The 19409-nt window shown below is 38.9% G+C and overlaps 1 protein-coding gene across 3 annotated transcripts in view; it reads left to right on the plus strand.

Annotated features, from left to right (window-relative positions):
• Nucleotides 1-429: 429 nt before the first annotated feature.
• The window catches only part of Eda (ectodysplasin A), a 363231-nt gene continuing 344251 nt past the window's right edge, over nucleotides 430-19409 (plus strand). For all 3 annotated transcript variants that reach the window (XM_038316536.1, XM_038316537.1, XM_038316538.1), the window contains exon 1: nucleotides 430-927. In XM_038316536.1, the coding sequence (XP_038172464.1) occupies nucleotides 532-927 (396 nt within the window). In that variant the 5' untranslated portion in view covers nucleotides 430-531. The remainder of the gene's footprint in view (nucleotides 928-19409) is intronic.

The following is a 19409-nucleotide window of genomic DNA, read 5'->3' on the forward strand; positions in this document are numbered from 1 at the left end:
TTCTCAGCCTCCCCCTCCTGCCCTCCCCCCATAGCGGCGCTGAAGGGTTAAAGCGAGGTGGAGTCCAGAGATGAACGACAGCGGCAGTCACCAACTGCAACGGGGCAAGCGGGAAGAGCTGGGTGGGGCTGCCAGGCAGAGGTGAACCCCCACGCCCCCAGGCCCCGCCCCACGGCTGGAGGCCCGAGTGGAACGGCAGGGGGCGGGGCGCCCGGGCCTGGCGGGCCCGTGGTTGGGCGTCCCGGCCGCCCCTTGAGGCATGGGGCGGGGTAGGTGAGGACCTCCTCCCTCATTCCCTCTCGGGCCGCGCCGCCCCTCTCTCCCGCCCCTCCTCCTCCCTTTCCCACCCCTCGGAGTGGAGCTGCACATGCGGCTGCTCCCTGTTCTGTCCCGCCCAGCCACCGTCGCTCAGGAACGGGTCCCCGAAGCCCCCAGCCGATGGCAGGACAGTAACCGCCTGTCAGGGGTCGCAAAGGGCTGAGGCAGAGGCAGAGGCTCCCGGGCCTCAGATAGTGGCCGTCTCTGGAGGCCATGGGCTACCCTGAGGTAGAGCGCAGGGAACCCCTGCCTGCAGCAGCGCCAAGGGAGCGGGGCAGCCAGGGCTGCGGCTGTCGCGGGGCCCCTGCTCGGGCGGGCGAAGGGAACAGCTGCCGGCTCTTCCTGGGTTTCTTTGGCCTCTCGCTGGCCCTCCACCTGCTGACGCTGTGTTGCTACCTAGAGTTGCGGTCCGAATTGCGGCGGGAACGGGGAACCGAGTCCCGCCTAGGCGGCCCGGGTGCTCCTGGCACCTCTGGCACCCTAAGCAGCCCTGGGAGCCTCGACCCCGTGGGTCCCATCACCCGCCACCTCGGGCAGCAGTCCTTTCCGCAGCAGCCTTTGGAAGCGGGAGAAGATCCACTCCCCCCTGACTCCCAGGACCGGCACCAGGTGAGTCACCTAGGAGGGGCGGCGGCCTCGGAGGCCCCCTCCCCTGCTAGGTTGGGCGGGGGCCTGCGCCGCAGGGCTGGGGGACTCTGCCACCCGGAGCCAAGTTACAGGGCAGGACCTGGGAGTGGGCCGGAGAGTTAGGGAGAGGTTGTCCGGGGCAGGTTGTCCTCAGTTCCTGGCTTGGCTCATTCAGACCCTCTCAGGTCCCATGGACTTGGAAAGGCCAGGCTGCACGCGCCGCCCCCCTGAGGGGGGGTGTGGGCTGCTTCGGAGAAAAGTTGGCCGGCCTCGCACCCGGGCCGGCGGAGAGGTGCCTGCGCCGCCCCCGTGGCCGGCTAACGGCGAGCAGCTTGGCCCCTGGTGCCCCTGGTGAGGTTCCCTGCCCGCGGTGCTTGTTTCTTCGTGTCCCGAGCTGATGCCAGCCCTAGCAGGCTCCTCTTTGGAGTTGGAGCTGTAAACAGCTGTAATAACTGTTCCACGCCCGTTGAAACAACTTTTAACCGTACTTTGAGCGCCGGGTTCTTGTGCGCTGACCAGAACGTGAGCTTTTTCACACTTACCTGCAATTTGAGACTGATTGTCCTCGGCGTTCTAGTGAGGATCAGCGCCCCTGAGGAATTCTGGTAGAAATATGCCGTCTTGCTAGACAACTTCTGAACAGCAGTTTTAAAAAATCTATGGAAATAAAACTCACCCTTTGCATGCCGGTTCTGACGCTCTTGTTGATGGACTGGGTGCAGTGGGTGTGAAGAGTTTTCACCGTAGCTAGCTTCAGAACAGGAAGTTGGATTTTTGTTTTGTTTTGGGTATTCTTTAGAGTGTTTGTATCCCTTTCAGCAAACCATTAGCTTGATTGTTTTCCGAACTTTTTCTTCAAATAAATTCAGCGTACTTGATACTAAGTATTCTCGTGGTTGCCAAAGTTGTCTTCCATGTGTGACTCTTAGGCAGAGCAGCCAAGGACCTTTTTGAGGTGGCTAAAGACTGGTGGTTAGTTTGTACCTTTTTTGTTTTGTTTTGTTTTGAGAAAACGACGAGTTGTATAAGTAACATACTGGAGGTGACACATAGGAGCGTCTGTATTTGGTGCTACATCCATAGTCATTGTCCCAACTCTTTAAACATTATTCATGCTACTTTGACCTTCAAAGTTGTACACTTTAGAGCTGTCACATTCATGACAATGCGCTGTCAGGACTGACACTTTTCTTTTTTCCAGTGTGCTTTGTAAAGTTGCCCCAGCCCTAAAATGCCTTTCAAACACACTCCAGCTTATATAACAGCTTATCAAAGAAGAGAAGCTGCAGGCATGCTTCTCATACTTGAGCCTTTAAACACTGGCCGAATGATAATTAATTAGGACTCTGGGTCTTTTCTTTACCCCCCCCCCATCCCCGTAGAAATACTTAGCAGCTGCACATTAATATTCTGTAAAAAGTATCAGAGAATTCAACTTCTTTACTCAAATGGTGGTCAAGGATTTTTGGCATTCAGGGTGGACCGTCATGTTTGTAGGTGGGGGATCCGCGGGACGGCTGTATTCTGGAGCTTCTGTGATGGCATGGGACTCTCACAGCTTTGTGATGACATCTAGTTGCTTACACTTGTGCGGCATTGAAATACTTAGGTGTTTCAACACAGCTTCTCGCCTGTCCTTCAGTCTTTCTAGTTTAGTCCTTTGGGACAGTCGAAGCAATGATAGTAGCTCTTTACATGGATTGGCATCAACTTGGAATTGAAGTTTTTCAGATTTGTAAGGTACTACCTTACAAATATAGGCCCCGAGGGAGAAACAAATGGCCCAAGATATCATAGCTTGAGTCAAAACTAGGATGAAGTTGCTTCTTCCTCTTCCAACTTAGTACACATTACCCCATAATATAGTATCTGCCAAACTTTTTTTGAGGGAAATGAGACAACAACAGGTTGGAGCTCCACAGTAGACTCTTTACAAAATGAAAGGCTCAGATCTGTGTCATTTTGTTCTGCTCTAACTACATTTTGACCAGACTAAGTTTAACCACATACTCTTTATTTGTCTTGAACTTCATTCACTTTCAGAAAAATTGGAATATAACTGAAGAAATTTTAGTTCCAATTCAACTTGTTTCTCTTGAGGATATTACTTTTGGCATATACATAAACAAATAATGAATAAATAAATAAATAATAAATAAATAATAAATAAAATAAAGGAAAAGTTGATTGTTTAATCTAGTTAAATTGATGTGCTATATCTTGGGTAAAATTTCTAGTGCCCTGGTGCACCCTCTGCTGGTTTTGCAGTGACATTTAATTGTACTATCTGCTGACAGTCAAAATTCTAAGTGTGCTGACAGATTCTGATTCATAAATAAGGAAGTAAACAGCCTCGTGGGACTTGGCCACATAGGTCATATTTTATGCTTTAGCTTTTCAGTATAAACAGCTGCTGCTACAGCAAGTTGGACAGAGAGGAGCAGCGACAAAAAACATGGATCCTCCAGTGGGCAGTACATTGGGTTTTCTACCAATGTATTTATAAGAGTGAAGGGACGCTGACGGCACTAAACTGTGGTGAGCAGAACAGTCAGAGGCATTTCATTATGTAAGGTCATACCTATATTTAGGCAAAGGTGAAGTTATTCAAGCCTGTGGGATGATTGGACTGTGGGCTCTCAATTATGACTCAAGGAAGGACTCTAGAAATCATTGAAGGTATATGTATAACACACTGCAATTAAAAAAAAGAGGATGCAGAAGGAATTAAGGACATAAAGTAGGAAGATCAGCAAATTTCTGCAAGGGAGGTGTTAGAAAAGTAGGGGCACAGTTGCTGTTCATAAAGAGTGAGAGGGTAGCATCCGGAATCATGAACTGTCTCCTTTAGTTGAAGGAGTTAGGGAGCTGGATCTGGATCCTTAGTAAAGATTAGCTTAAGAGCTAGAGATACACCAGTAGTGTCTGAATTTGATAACAAATAATTAAAAGCATTAAAATCATTGAATCGCACTATAGAGAAAACGGTCTGGTCATGATTATGTCCCTCAAATGTCAAAAACATGGTGGAAAATCTCAGGAATGTGTCAACAACAAAACAAAACATTTTTCTATGAAGATGATCAAAAATTCATTTTTGTTTACAATCAGACAGAACATTCTGGTGGCTGTTTCTCAAGAAAAAGCTAACAGCTGATTGATGAAAGTCTCCAGAAGCCCAATTAAATTGATCAAAAGGGGGAGAGAGATGAGTATCGTCAGTATGTTGGCGTGATTTAATGATCTAAGCTGAATAAATAAAAATTTCTCTGTTAGGTACAGTGTTAAGTACTAGAGGTCTTTTAATGTTGAGAGAGATAAATAAAGGTATCATCTCATAATCTAAACTACAGGCAGATCAATAGGAATTTATTCACGACTGTAGGAGGTGTTTGAGGTACATTCCTAATTATTTGAGGTGATACCATAGAAGGCAGCTTTAATGTTCTACATACATTTTGGGTATAACTAGATACATCATTAGCATACCAAGATTTGATATTCCTACTAACTAAGAATCATTCTAGGAGATTCATGCTCACCACAACAGATCCCACAAATTATGGAATCTAGATAAGTTGTTTATAGATTTTAAATGCAGACTTTTCAATGAGTTCTTTAAGGCTTTTGAACTGGTTTCATGATATCCCTCTCATTTCCACTCTCACTAATTTTATTTCTGGAAGCCACCCACCATAATCTCTTCGGGGATTATTCTGTAGTTGTTACTGATTTTCATCTTAATACATCTGCCTTTACATTAAAGGTCATCAGAAATCTACCTTCTGTATTGTCTTTATGATTCCTAACAGCACTAGTTATAGCTAAGTAGAAAATAGTTGTTGAACTGAATTATCTCGGGACTTGGGTAACATTTATATAAAACAAAGACATTTTATAAAACAGGCCTGTTTCTTTCTGGTCCTGCTAAGTATGTGAGCTGTCAGTTTTACTTAGGTAAATAGTTCTATTGGTAATATTTCACTGGTTTCTAAAATAATTAGAAAGCGAAGTTGAAAAGAGGAGTCCTAACCATGTGATCCATTTCCTAGTTTCCCACTTTCACTCTAAGATGGTACTAAAAGCTTTTTGTAATACATTGTTTGATATTTTATTTGCTTTTAGGTTTCATCTTCTCTCTTAGATCTTGTGAAAAATGATCTGTAATTTATCTGTAACTACCTTAGAGAGAAGATACTTATGCTAGAGAATTTTTGAAGCGATTTTAATTTCCAAGAATATTACCAAGAAAAGCCTTGTGCCTTTTGTCTATAAGGCAGCCACTGTAGAGAACCATCTTTGTCTGACTCCTCTGTAAATACCCAGCACTTATTTCTTCATTTCTATTCTTTTACTTTATTTTTATTGACATATAATACAAATACAGAAAAGTATACACATCATAATTGTGCCAATTGATGAAATATTACAAAGTGAGCACACGCATATTGCTTGCATCTAAGTCAAGAAATTAAATATTTTTAACATCCTGAAAACCCTTGTGTCCATCTTTATCACTGTATCGTCCTCACTCTCCAAAGATGATGAATGTCCTGACTTCTAGTACCAGAAATAATTTTGTTTATTTTGAACTGTACATAAATGAAATCAGATAAATGTATTCTTTTGAGTTTTGTGGGTTTTGGTTAACACTACATTTGTGATAGCCATACTGGTGCAGACAGAGAAATTTTTAATTTATATTTTTGTATATTTTGTTGCTGATATACATAATAATTTATAAATTCCTTATAGTAATAAATATGTAGATTATTTCCAGTTTGGAGTTATTGTGAATAATGGTGTTTCAGATATTTTTATGCATGTATTTTGGTTCCAAGTATTAGAATTGCTATTGAAGATACACCTAGGATTAGTTTCTATACAATGGAAAATACATACTTGGAAATTATTGATGACAGTTTTTCTAAGTTATTGTCAATTTTTATTCTCACCAGCAATGTATGAGAATGGCAGTTTTTATATTACTTTGCAATTACAGCCATTCTGGTGAGTGAGTATTTAGTGATATCTTGTTATTGTATGTGATATTGTTGGGGCTGGAGCCCAAGGCTTCAGGTATTCTAGGTAAGTAGTCTACCTACTTAGGTAGCTTTATCTTAGAATTTTAATTCTTCTCAGAAGACTGATGAAGTTGTGTTCCTTATCACATGTATTATCAGTTTGGGTATCTTTATGAAGTAATTTTCCATCTTTTTACCTATTTTATTGTTAAATTGCTCTATTCTTATATAATTAAAAACATGATCTTTTTATTTATGTATATGTGTGCTTGTGTATATATGGGGGCATATGAGTGCAGGTTTCTGCAGAGACCAGCAGAGGGCTTTGGATTTACAGGAGCTGGAGTTGTAGGCAGTTATTAGACTCTTGACATGGGTGTTTCAAACCAAACTCATCTATTCTGCAGGAGCAACATGCACTCTTAACTGCTGAGCCATCTCTGTAGCCCTAGAAATCTTTATTTACCTTGAAGTGAAATTTGCAAAATAGTCCCAAATTTGGGGCCTACTTTTATATTTATTGATGAACAGAAGGCTTTAATTTTAATTTGTCAAAAATTATTAATATTTTCTTTCATGAATAGTGTTTTTATATTCTGTTTAAGAAGTATTTTTCCAGAGCTGAAGACATAGCTCAGTGGTTAAGGACATATACTGCTTTTGTAGAGGGCCAGGGTTTGGTTCCTCACATCAATCAGGCAGCCCACAACCACCTAACTTTATCTCCAGATAATCTGAAGTTCTCTTTTACACACACACACACACACACACACACACACACACACACACATGCAAGTCACCCAAAACAATTTTTTTTAAAAAAAGAAGTATTTGCTGACTTTGAAATCATTAGACATGCTCATACATTATCATTTAGAAGTTTTGTATTCGTGCCAGCCACAGATTTACAAGCCACCTGGGATTGATTTTGTGTATGGCGGAGACATAGAGATCAGGCTCTATATTTTTCCATATAAGTATCCAACTGATTTAGTCCCTTTTATTAAAAGGACTTTTTCTACTTTTCTGCATTCTTACTTTTTCATCCATTCATTGTTTATATACACCCCAAATTGTTTTTGAACTGTTTATTTTAGTCTGTTGATCTGTTTCTCATCAGTCTGTTTTCTGTTGCTATAACAAAATAATTGAGGCTAGGTACTTGAAAGTAAAAGAGATTACTTAGGTCATTTAGGGGATTCAGAAAACATCCATTCAGCTTTAGTGAGGGTACTCTTGACTGGATAGCAAAATGGTGGAGAGAGAAATAAAAGTGCAGAAAAGTGAAAAATTGCCTGGGTCGACCTCACCTCATTCGTAGCAGCCTATACCTTCCAGAACTAATGTACTGTGTAAGAAAAAGACGAATCCTGTCAGAAGGAAGTGCCTTCAGTGGTCTTGCACTGAGGCTTCCGCCGGCCTCTTAAAAGTTCTGCCATATCAACAGTGCGACTCTGGAGCTAAACATCCATCACATGAATCCTTGGGGTATAAAACCACAGCCATAACCTATAATAAGCTTTTGATATCTGGGAAAGCAAGTCCTTCCTACTTGTTCATGTGCTTTAAAGCCATCCACTCTTTTTTTTAATCCACTCTTATCATTCACATTTTCACATGCATTTTAAAATCAGCTTTTTTACATGCCTCAATAAAAGAGAAATCTCTTAGAATTATTATTGCAATTACATTGCATTTAAGAATTGTATTAGTTAAGGTTTCTTTTCTTTTTTTGGTTTTTTTTTTTCAAGATAGGGTTTCTCTGTAGCTTTGGAGCCTGTCCTGGAACTAGCTCTTGTAGACCAGGCTGGTCTCGAACTCACAGAGATCCGCCTGCCTCTGCCTTCCGAGTGCTGGGATTAAAGGTGTGCGCCACCACCGCCCGGCTTGTTTTTTTTTTTTTTTTTTTTTTTTGGTTTTTTTCGAGACAGGGTTTCTCTGTAGCTTTGGAGCCTGTCCTGGAAAAGGTTTCTTTTCTATTGCCATGATAAAATCCGATGACAAGACAACTTGTGAAGAGTTTAAAGGAGCTCACAGTTCCAGAGGGTTAGAGTTTGTGGTGGAGTAAAGGCTTGAAGGTGTGGCTACAGGCAACCAGGGCAGCACTTCAGAGCTCACATCTTGATCCACTTGCAGGAAACACAGCACACGGGGAACAGTGAAAGTCTTTTGAAACCTCAAGCTCTGCCCTTGTAACACACCTCCTCTAACAAGGCCATACCTCTTCATCCTTCCCAGAGAATTACAGCAACTAGGGACCGAGTATTCAAACATATTTTGATTATATTCTTATTCACCACATAAAACCCAATTTAAGAGGTCACATCTTCCAGGTCAGGAACATGTTAATTCTTGTTTAATTTTCCTAGCAATAATTCTTCTTTCTTTTTCTTTTGAGATAGGACTTCTATGTATAGCCCTGATTGTCCTGGAACTGTAGACCAGGCTGGCCTGGAATTCACAAAGATCTGCCTGCCTCGGCTTCCTGAGTGCTGGGATTAAAGGCTTGCACCACCACTGCCTAGCCTTACTTTTTAAAAATTTTAATAGAGAGAGGATTTCCAAGGTATGTTTTTAAATGTCATTATATATGCTATGGTAGATGTTGTGGTTCACTATGTAAATTCCACTTCAGAAATGCAGGATTTATGCCCTCAAGTATCAAGAGAACTTTCAGGAGGCAGAGTTCAGTTGAGAATTGTCTTTTAATGGTTTTTTTTTTAATCAAGGAGAAACTTCCTTCCAGGGCTGCCCGTATCTAATGACTAACCAGTGAGGAGCTATAAATCACTTTCCCTTTCTTCCAAATTGGGAAAACATTGAAGAACCATATACCAGCCATACCAGCTCAAGAGCTCAATAGAAATTTGGTTAGGGCAATTTGGTGATTGACTTTTTTCCTTGTCTTGCACATATGTTGATCCCCAAAGCACTATCTAATAAAAATCCTGTATTGTAAGTTTTCAATTGACTTGGTAGGAAACCCAATGTGGGGCTACATAATTTTTAATTTTTGTGATTATAATATATATTATAATATAATTGCATCATTTCTCCTTCACCTACCTCCATCCAAACCCTCTCATGTAGCTTCCCTTGCTTTCTTTCAAATTCGTGACCTTTTTTCTTTTAATTGCTTTAAGTCTAATTTTAATTGCTTCTTGTTGATGTTTAGAAATCTAGTTTAATTTTTTATATTAAGTTTGTTTCCAGCAGTTTGCTGAACTAGCTTATTGATCCTAATAATTTATTTGCATGTTCTTTTGGATTTTCTACATGTCTATCAAAAAGTTTATGAAAAATATTTTAAATTTTTTATTCTTTTCCTTTTTAATCTATATACCTTAAAAGGTTTTCCCTTTGCCAATTGCTCCTGGGCATGGGGCTTGCCCTGGAATATGCTTGATAGGTCCAGTGACACTCCACTGAAGAAAACTGGCTTTCCCTCTGCAAGCGACATCAATTGCAATTAGCTTCTTGGTTGGGGTTGGGACCCAGAGTTCTCATTGTCCTCTCAGTGTGGGGACCCTGTCTGACTAGAACTTGTCCAAATCTTGGGAATGCTTTCATTCACAGTCTCTTTGAGTCTATCTGTGTATCAGTTCTGTTGTGTCTGGAAGATACTGGGTTTTTTTTGGTGTTATCTATCTCATCTGGCTCTTACAATGTTTCCTCTTCTTTGTCTGGCCAGATTTTCACTTTTTTTGCTGTTTTCTTGTTTTCCTTATTTATCTGTCTATCCATCCATCCACCCATCCATCCACCCATCCATCCATCCATCCATCCATCCATCCATCCATCCATCCATCCATCCACCCATCCATCCACCCATCCATCCACCCACCCATCCATCCATCCATCCATCCATCCATCCATCCATCCATCCATCCACCCATTTATTCTTCTCTCATATATTACATCTCAATTACAGTTTCCCCTCCCTCTTGTCCTCCCAGTCTCCCCTTCCCCAGATCCACTCCTCCTCTGTTTGCCTTCAGAAAAGAGTAGGCCTCCCAGGGGCATTAACCAAACAAGACATAACAAGTTACAGGAAGGCTAGGCAGAAACTCTTATAGCAAAGTTTGATGAGGTACCCCAATAAGAGGGAGGAAAAGGGTCCCCAAATCAGGCAGAGAAGTCCTAGATATCCCCCACTCCTACTGTTAAGAATTCCGCGAGAACAGCAGGATATACATCCATAACATATATGTACAGGACCTGGTACAGACTCATACAGGATCCTTGATTGTCAAATCAGTCTCTGTGAGCTCCTGTGAGCACAGGTTAGTTAATTCTGTGGGTTTTCTTGTGATGTCCTTTGATCCCTGGCTCCTACAATTCTTCCTCCCTCTCTTCTGTGAAATTCCCTCGGCTCTGCCTGTTTGACTGTGGGTCTCTGCATCTGCTCCCATCAGTTGCTGGAGCCTCTCTGATGATGATGGTAGTAGATTCCAATCTAAGTATAGCAGAGTATCATTAGGAATCACACACACACACACACACAGAGAGAGAGAGAGAGAGAGAGAGAGAGAGAGAGAGAGATAGAGAGAGAGAGAGAGAGAGAGAGAGAGAGAGAGAGAGAGAGAGAGAGAGAGAGAGAGAGAATCACGAAATTGAGTGGGGAGGGAGGTGGGGATCTGGGAGGAGTTGGGGGAAGGGATGAATATGATCCAAATATGTTGTGTGAAAGAAACTTTAAAAATTATTTTTTATTATATTGGCTATAACTTTCAGACTAATGAATAAAAGTAGTAATAGCAGACACCCTTGTTCATTTCTGAACATTGGAGGAAAACTTTCATTTTACTGTTTGTCATAGGTTTTATTATTATTGTTAGTTTTAAAAGATATTCATCAACTTTAGAATTTTCTTCTAGTTTTCAAAGGTTTCTGAATAACATAAGGAATTACATCATTGTATTCCATGGTTTTCTTTTATATATTGAATTAGTAACAGAATTTTTCTCCCTTATTCTGTTAATGTGGTATGAGCCAACCTTATTCCCCTTAGGATACAGCCTCTTTAGTTCGAATGTGCTGTCCAGTTCATATATATCTGGAATTATTCTACTAACATTTCATTTAGAACCTTTGATTTTTATGAGTGAGAGAGATTAGCATGCAACTTTCTCTCATCAAGTTTGGTTATCAAAGTTATTTTATGCTGTCATTACTATTTTGTTTGTTTTATTTGTTGCTTACAATCATTTGTGTAACATTGGTAATATTTTTTTCTTAGCTGTTTGGAAGAATTCATGAAGTCATTTTGCCCTAGGGAAGGTTAAATTGTGTTTGCTATCCTAATAGATATAGAACATTCAGACAATAGCTAACAAAAAAATAAAGTACTTAGAAATAACTTTAACCAGGAGTGTCAGAAACCTGAACAATTAAAACTATAAAACAATGCTGAAATAATTGAAGAAAACAAAAATAAATTAAAATATATTTCATATCTATGTATGGGAAGAAAAAAATTGGCGAAATGCCCTTACTATCCAAAGAAAATTGCCAGTTCAGTGAAAAGCTCATCAAGATTCCCATGACACAGTCTAGGTGTGGTGTCTCAGTAACGCTAGCACACGAGAGACAAAGGCAGAAGGATTGTGAGTTCTTATCTCAAAAAAGTTCAACAACAGCAACATAATTCAATGGCATTTGTCACAGAAATAGAAATTCTGAAATTTATAGGGAACCACAGAATATTTCAATCTACTTCTGTTATCAATTGTATATCTTATTTTTCTACTACTTGACTGTTTTGTCATATGCTTGATTGCTTTTGAATGGATGGCATATTGTATGTGTGTGTATATACATATATATGTGTATATGTGTATATATATATATATATATATATGTATATACACACTTATTATACACACACAAATGTTTTGAGGCCTCGGTTGTTTTTATTCAGATAGGATTTATATTTCTGGAAGTTGGCCTCAGGTGCTAGCAGTCCTATGTCAGCTTAATCCACCATGATATTGAAATCATCTGAAACTGGCCTTCTGTCCAAATGAAAGTTGATTTACTATTCATTTAAACTATTGTTATAATTCAGAACCTAAAGATTGGTGCTTTTTCCTGAGTTCTTGATCCTAGAAGGGTCATGAATTTCAGTTTCTTTTCTTCTTTTTTTCTCCCGACTCCATGTTCAGCCTTTTAATAGTATTACATATTCATGGTGTCTCTTCACAGCATTCGAAGCCCTAAGACAGTGGTACACAAATGTGGCGATATAACTGTTGAGCAGGTCAGAGAGAATTCCTGCACTCATGGATTTTTGAGTCAAGTGACTAAGCTAGAAGAATTCAGTTTGATGATGAAGCAAGCAGTAGGGTTCATCTTACTGCTTTAATTATTTGGAACATATGATAATTTTGAACAAAAAAGATGAATACCTGGACGAAACATTTGAAATCAGGGGACATTTTCTTGACAAAGCATCTTCTGAATTTAAAACTGAAAAAAATTATCTGGATAATTTAGTTTCCAGTAATAGGAACTGGATATGCAAAGGCTTGGAGGTGAGAGAGAACATGGCATGTTCAAGGAATGAAAAAATCTATTATTTATAAAGCCATAGTTATCAATCCATTATGGTGCTGGCATAAGGAGAGACATTATAGGTTAATGGAACAGAATTGAGAATCCTTACATTATAACCAATTTGTTTTTGAAAAAAATAAAAACTTAAAACAAAACAAGACAGTTCACTGGAGTATAAGATTCCCTATTTAACTAATGGTGCTGGGAAAATCATATAGCTACATTTTCAAAAAGGGTGAACTTTATAAAATAGATCAAATTCACCTAAATAGACATTTCTCAAAAGCAGACAGATGCCTAATAGTTTTATGAAAATAACTACAGGCGTATCACTAGTCACCAGGAAATGCAAATTAAAACTATCATTAGAGACTAGTTCTCCTCAGTAAGAATGCCTAATATCAACAACAAACACTATAGATAGTTAATGTATTTGAGGATGTTGAGGAAAAGAACCTCATATGTTAAATATATGTATATGTATACACACATATGCCATATCAAACTATGTGGAAATGTTTCTGTGTCAAAAGTTTCAAGCAGAGCTGTCATATGATTTAGCAATCCTACTACTGGATATATGTTTTAGTTTGAATATGAAATGTCCTCCATAGGCTCATGTTTGAATACTCAGTCACCAGCTGGTGGAGATGTTTGGGAAGGTTGTGGAACATTTGGGAGGTAGAGTCTTGCTAGAAGAAATGAGTCACTAGACAGACTTTGAGGTTTTACAGCCTAGCTTGGCTTCTAATTTACTCTCTGCTTCTGTAGTGTGATTATTCAATGTGAGGAGGCAGCCTCCTCCTGCTGCTGCTGCCTTCCCTGCCATGGTGGAATGTATTCCCTTGAACTGTAATCCAAAGTCAACTGTTTTTCATCTCTAAAGTTGCTTCTTGTCAGGCATTTTGTCACAGCAGGGAGAAAAATGTCATGTACTGTGTATGTCCAATGGAAATGAAGTCAGTCTTTGGAAGAGACAGCTGGCCTCTTCATGTTTATTGTAGCACTATCAGACATAGCTAACAAATGGAAATAACCTATGTACTCATCAGTTTACGTGCTGAATGGGTATGAAAATACAGTCAGGTATGGTGAAGGTACCTGTAGTCACAGTACCCAGAAGAATGAGGCAGAATGGCTGCAAGTTCAAGACCAGCCTAGGGCATATAGCAAAATCCTATCTGGAAACAAACAAGCAAAGCAACCCACAAAATGAAATAAAACAGAAAATGTGTTACACATTCATAATGGAATACTAGTCAATCATAAAAACAATGAAATTCTGTTATCTGTGACAGTATAAATGGAGCTGTAAATCATTTTGAATTTTTAAATTTCATTGAATTAAATGAAAAAAAGTCAGACACAGAAAGACAAGTACATATGATCTCATTCACATATGGAATAAAAAGTTAATTGTATAGACTCTAAGAGTAGACTAGGATGGTGGTTACCAGATGGTGGGGAATAAGTGAGGAGTAGGGAGGATTGATGGGGAATAAATTGATCAATATGCATATTTTGTAATTACAGTTATATGGGAAAAGATGATCTGTTATACTGTTGCAGAGTAGAATGACCATAGATAATGTATGTTTCAAAAAGTTGAAGGGATTATTTTGTATAGAGGCTTACCATGACTGAAGCAGCAATAGTGGGGCTTGCATGGGTCTATTCTAGGCCCTCTACATAAATGCTGTGGTTGTGTAGCTTGGTGTTTTGTGGGACTCCAAACAGTGGGAGTAGGGGGTGTCTCTGACAGTTTTGCCTACTCATGGGACCCTTTACCTCTTGTTGGGCTGCCTCACCCACCCTTGATGTGAGGGTTTGTGCCCACTCATTGTAAATTGTCATGCCATGCTTGGTTGACATCCTTGGGAGGCCTGCTCTTTTTTGAAGGAAAAGAAGGACGAATGGATCTGTGGGGAGAGGGAGGATAGTGGGAGGGCTGGAAGGAGAGGAAGGAGGGGGAACTGCAGTTGGGATGTAATAGATGAGAGAAGAATAAATAAGAAAGAATAGATTTTATATTTTCACTATAAAGAGTAATAGTTGGTTGAGGAGATAGATGTGTTTAACCTGACTTAATCATCATGCCTTGGATACTCTGGTTTCTCTTTATTCACATACATCTTTTTCCTTTTACATTCGCTCTATAATGCATACATGTGTTAAAACATTATGCAGTGCACCATTAATATATATGTATTTTATGTTTATTCTATCAATTAAAAAGTCTTAAAAGCCATGAATTAAAGAAAAGAGTAAATATAGACATGTACTATACAACATAACCTTGAATTAACTTTAAATAGACTTAAATTTAAATGCCAAAACAACATTTTTAAAGAAAACAGAAATTTTCTTGACCTAGGATTGGGCAAATAGTTCTTAGACATGGAACCAAATACATAATCCAACAACAACTCAAATAAGTGAGTTGCATTTAAAAAACTCTTATTTTTCTAAAGAAAACTTTTTAAAAATGAAAAGAAATACGAGAGTAGGAGAAAAGGTTTGCAAAAGAGGCCTCTTGAAATGCAATAAATAAGAAGACAAACAGGGAAAAGATACATATATTTATCAAAGGAGAGGCACACATGTCCAAAGCTACACAAAAATCTGTTCAACACTTATCAATCATGTATATACAAATCAAAACCACATTGAGGTATAATTTTATACCTATTAGAATGACTATTATGAGAAGATGGTAAACAATGGAGATGTGGAGAATGGGAACGCTCATACATTGCTGTTGGGGATATTAAATGATATAGTAGTTTTTGGAAAATGGGTTTTCAGCCTCTTAATAAGTTAACACAGAATTACTTATTGCATTATGACCGAATTCTACTTGTATGCATGTGCCCAAAAAAATTGAAAACGTCTGTTCACACAAAAACCTCTATAGGAATGTTCACAGTGAGTGGCATTATTCATAATTTTTTAAAAAATGGAAACACCCCAAATATCTGATGAATAAACAAATGTGGCATAAAATTCTAATAGAATATATTTCAACTATAAAAAGGAATGAAGTTTGAATATGTGCTACAACATGGTAGGATCTCAGAAATATTATGTTAAGTGAAAAGAGCCAGTCACAAAAACCCACATTATATTGTATAATTCTATTTGTATGAAATGTCCAGAATAGGCAAATATGTTGATTCAAAAATTAGATTAGTGAGTGTATGTGGTGAGTGGTAGGAATGGAGATTCACTAAATGTGAGCATGAGGGCACTTACTATGGGAATGAAAATGTTTCACAACTGATTTTACCATGACTAAGGCAGTAGTTATGTGGGGCTTTAAAGAAAATGATGCAAGAGCTATCATACAGTTCAGTATAGTTCCTATAAAAATGAGTGAATTGTATGGCATATGAATTGTATCTAGATGCATCTGTTATTCTCAAGATGCATAAAATAAAAGTAATGGACAAATATATAAGACATGTTATTTTTTTGGTATTTATCTTTACATGAAGAGAATCATCAAGATTTTTCATTCCAAATACTCCAAACTTTTTCCATAATAGATGTGTTCAGGATTCCAGCCTGAAATAAACTCAGCCAGAAGTATCAGGGATGTCAGGCTATTCATGTTTAATGTGAAAAGGCTGTACTGTCGATTCTGGTGTGCACTTCAGAGAAAGAAATCTTTAATTTGTGGCATTTAAGTGAGTTAGTGTGGATAGAATCTAGCATGTACAAATAGCCTTCTGTGGTTTGAATATCCCCCTCTAAGACCCATGTTGAAATTTAATTACCATTGTAACAGTATTATGAGGTGGGACCTTTAAGTGGTTATTAGTCAATGAAGCCACATGAATGAATGCATGCTATTATCATAGAAGTGGGTCAGGAGTCGAGGGAGTAGGCTCCCAATTAATATCCATCTGTTATGCTTTCAATTGATCTTCTATCTTCCAGTATCATTCCAACCTTCAGAAGTATGAGAAATAAAGTTCTTTCCTTTCTGTTTATGCTTGTTTCTTTGAAACGGAGTCTCATGCAGCCCAGGTTGGCCTCAAACTTATTTGGTACCTGAGGATAAAGCATTCACTACCATCCAAGCTTTTGCTTCTACCTCTTAAGTGCTAGGGTTATAGACATGCAACTCCATGCCTGGCTTAATAAATTTACTTTATAAATTACCCAATTTGTGGTATTCTGTTATAGCAGCACAAAACAGACTGCGATAGGGTCCAGCTAATTACTTACACTACAGTGGGCAGTAATTAATTCTGACTCACAATTGTTATCTCTTTCTTCCTCTTCTGTCCTCTCCATTACTCCCTTTTCCTCTGTCTGTCTTTTAGTCTTACTCTTAGTCTTTCTGTTAGAGATAGTGGAATTGTCTCAGACCCTACTTAGAACTTTTTTAGACTTCTAGGTTTAATATATATCATAGAGATACATGTGAATGTCATTTTCAATCTGAGGTGTATATTAGTGTTGGAGAACTTTTGCAAAACCTACCTATGTGTGGCCACATCTAGTCCCACATCTTCAGAATGTTTGGAGTCTACCCATGGCTTTTTATTTAATGCTGGTGTTCATCTCAATTTTTTTGAATTGCTGCTCTAAAGGAAGAAAATAAAAACAAGAGTGTCAATTAGATAGGAGTTGGTTTCCCATGCCTAACTCCAGTTCCCTTATTATTGACTGTTACATTTTTGTCATTTTTGTCACTAGTCTTTACCATTGATGACCATTGACGCAGGAGCTTGTGTGGTAGCGAATGCTTAATGAACATACCATTTAGAAAATTAGTTAATGATTGTGTGTCTTTTAGGGAGAGAAGAATTAAATTTCAGTTGTCATTTCCTAAGCCAGATGCTGGGACTATGTGCTTGTAATAACCGAAAGAAGGAGTAGTTCCCTGACTTTTGTGGCTTCCTAGGGATTTTCCTGCTGGTAGCTGCTGAAACCACTTTAAAATAATAGACTGCTGAGTAATTTTCCCCATGTACATCCACTTGTCAATGGGCCCGCACTTCAGAGATGAAGACAATTTTTATTGGAGTGATGTCGTATAGCATGGTTTGAAAGCAGACAGCCACAAAGAAATTGATTTTCAAAAGGAGATTACTGCTAAATTTTATTTTGTGGCTTGCAGATCTTTATTCTTTCAACCTGCCACACCACTGGCCTGCAAGGACAATCAAAGTTTAAACAATAGTATATGTCTAGAAACATTGCATGTCTCTAGAGAACTTTTAAAACTATTTCTTATTATCGTGGGGGTGGTGGTATAGCATAATGTAATGCATGTGTGGAGGCCAGAAGACAATCCTGTGAAGTCAGTTCTTTTTCCCCTTATGTTGGTCCTGGGAGTCAAACTCAGGTAATCAGGCCTTCATGGCAAATCCTTTAATCTGCTGAGCTGGCTTGCAGGTCCTAGAGCCCTTTCAATATATGGTCTAAATTGTTAAGGTGGCAAAACCGAGGGAATTTTATGGAAGGATTGTTACACCTGCATTTAGACTCATGGGAAGGAGAATGGCAGATTTCAGGTGCTCCTCAATTTCAGTGAGTTACTATGAAGTAGAAAGGCAATACTTGTGTGTGGGGGGGTTCTAGTTCTCAAAACTGATTTAGCTAGCAGAGTCAACCAAGAAGTATAAACTTCCTTTGTTCTTAATGACATCAGACAACCCTGTTAGGTGCCATTAGTTTCTGCATGGATTTCCATCTGCCACCTCAAATTTAGTTAGCTAAATTGAATTCATCTCCACTCTTCCCTTCTCCTACTGCACACACTAAATTTTAGAAAATTAAACCATGGTTTTATTTTTTCAATAACTCAGGCATAAAATCTCAGATGCATTTCATTTCTCCTTTTCCTTTGCTACTCATACTTAGTATTCTAGTTGCTAAATTGATTCATACTTTCTGATGCTGATTTACATTGCTTATGTCATCTGCATCTAGTCTCTGTTATAATTCTGATTGTATTTGGTTTAGCTACTATTCAAGTTCTTTTTCCCAAATCTGTGATCCATCGTCAGCTTCTTATTTCTCATAGTAATTATGGACTAGTGAGTTGCTTTGTTCTCTACTGCGACTTTTCATGCCACCCCTTCCTCAAATACCTTTGTTTTCCTCTCCATTGCCTATATAGAAAGCTTCAGTCTTTTTGCAAACATCCCTGAACATTCCTGACGCTCTCCTTGTTGCTTGCTGTCTACTTGAGTTCAATTTCATCTGGACAAATCCACTGTCATATCTCTTGCATTCTTGCCTTTATTTACCTATTTCCCAAAGCTGAATGCTCAACTTCTTCTTGGAGCCCTCAGTCTTTGAGAGCTCAGCTCAAATCTTATCTTTTTTTTTTTTTTTTTTTTTTTTTTTTTTTTTTTTTTTTTTTGGTTTTTCGAGACAGGGTTTCCCTGTAGTTTCTAGAGCCTGTCCTGGAACTAGCTCTTGTAGACCAGGCTGGCCTTGAACTCACAGAGATCCGCCTGCCTCTGCCTCCCGAGTGCTGGGATTAAAGGCGTGCGCGCCACCACCCAGCCTCAAATCTTATCTTTTTGATAGATTCATCCTTGTCCATTCATCCATCTCAGCATTCTAAACCCTCATTGGCCATTGTATTGAATTGTAGATTCTTGTTTTCTCAATTAATTGAAAAGGGTTTTCAAGGCAGAGACTGAAGCAGTTCTTTATAAATTACAGCCACTTTATACTGATTTTAGTAGAAACCTCTAGTTTTACGTAAATTGGTTTTCTTCCTCTGCATTCGTACCTCCATTGTTGTCATTTTTCTCATTAAAAAGTTCCTTTTGATGGTAGAATATTCCCATGTTTAAGGACAAATTTAAATATGTGACTTTTTTCTGATCATTTATTCCTTAGTAATATTTTTCTTTATTT

Source organism: Arvicola amphibius, chromosome X (assembly GCF_903992535.2).
Source record: "Arvicola amphibius chromosome X, mArvAmp1.2, whole genome shotgun sequence".
Classification (NCBI taxonomy): Eukaryota; Metazoa; Chordata; class Mammalia; order Rodentia; family Cricetidae; genus Arvicola; species Arvicola amphibius.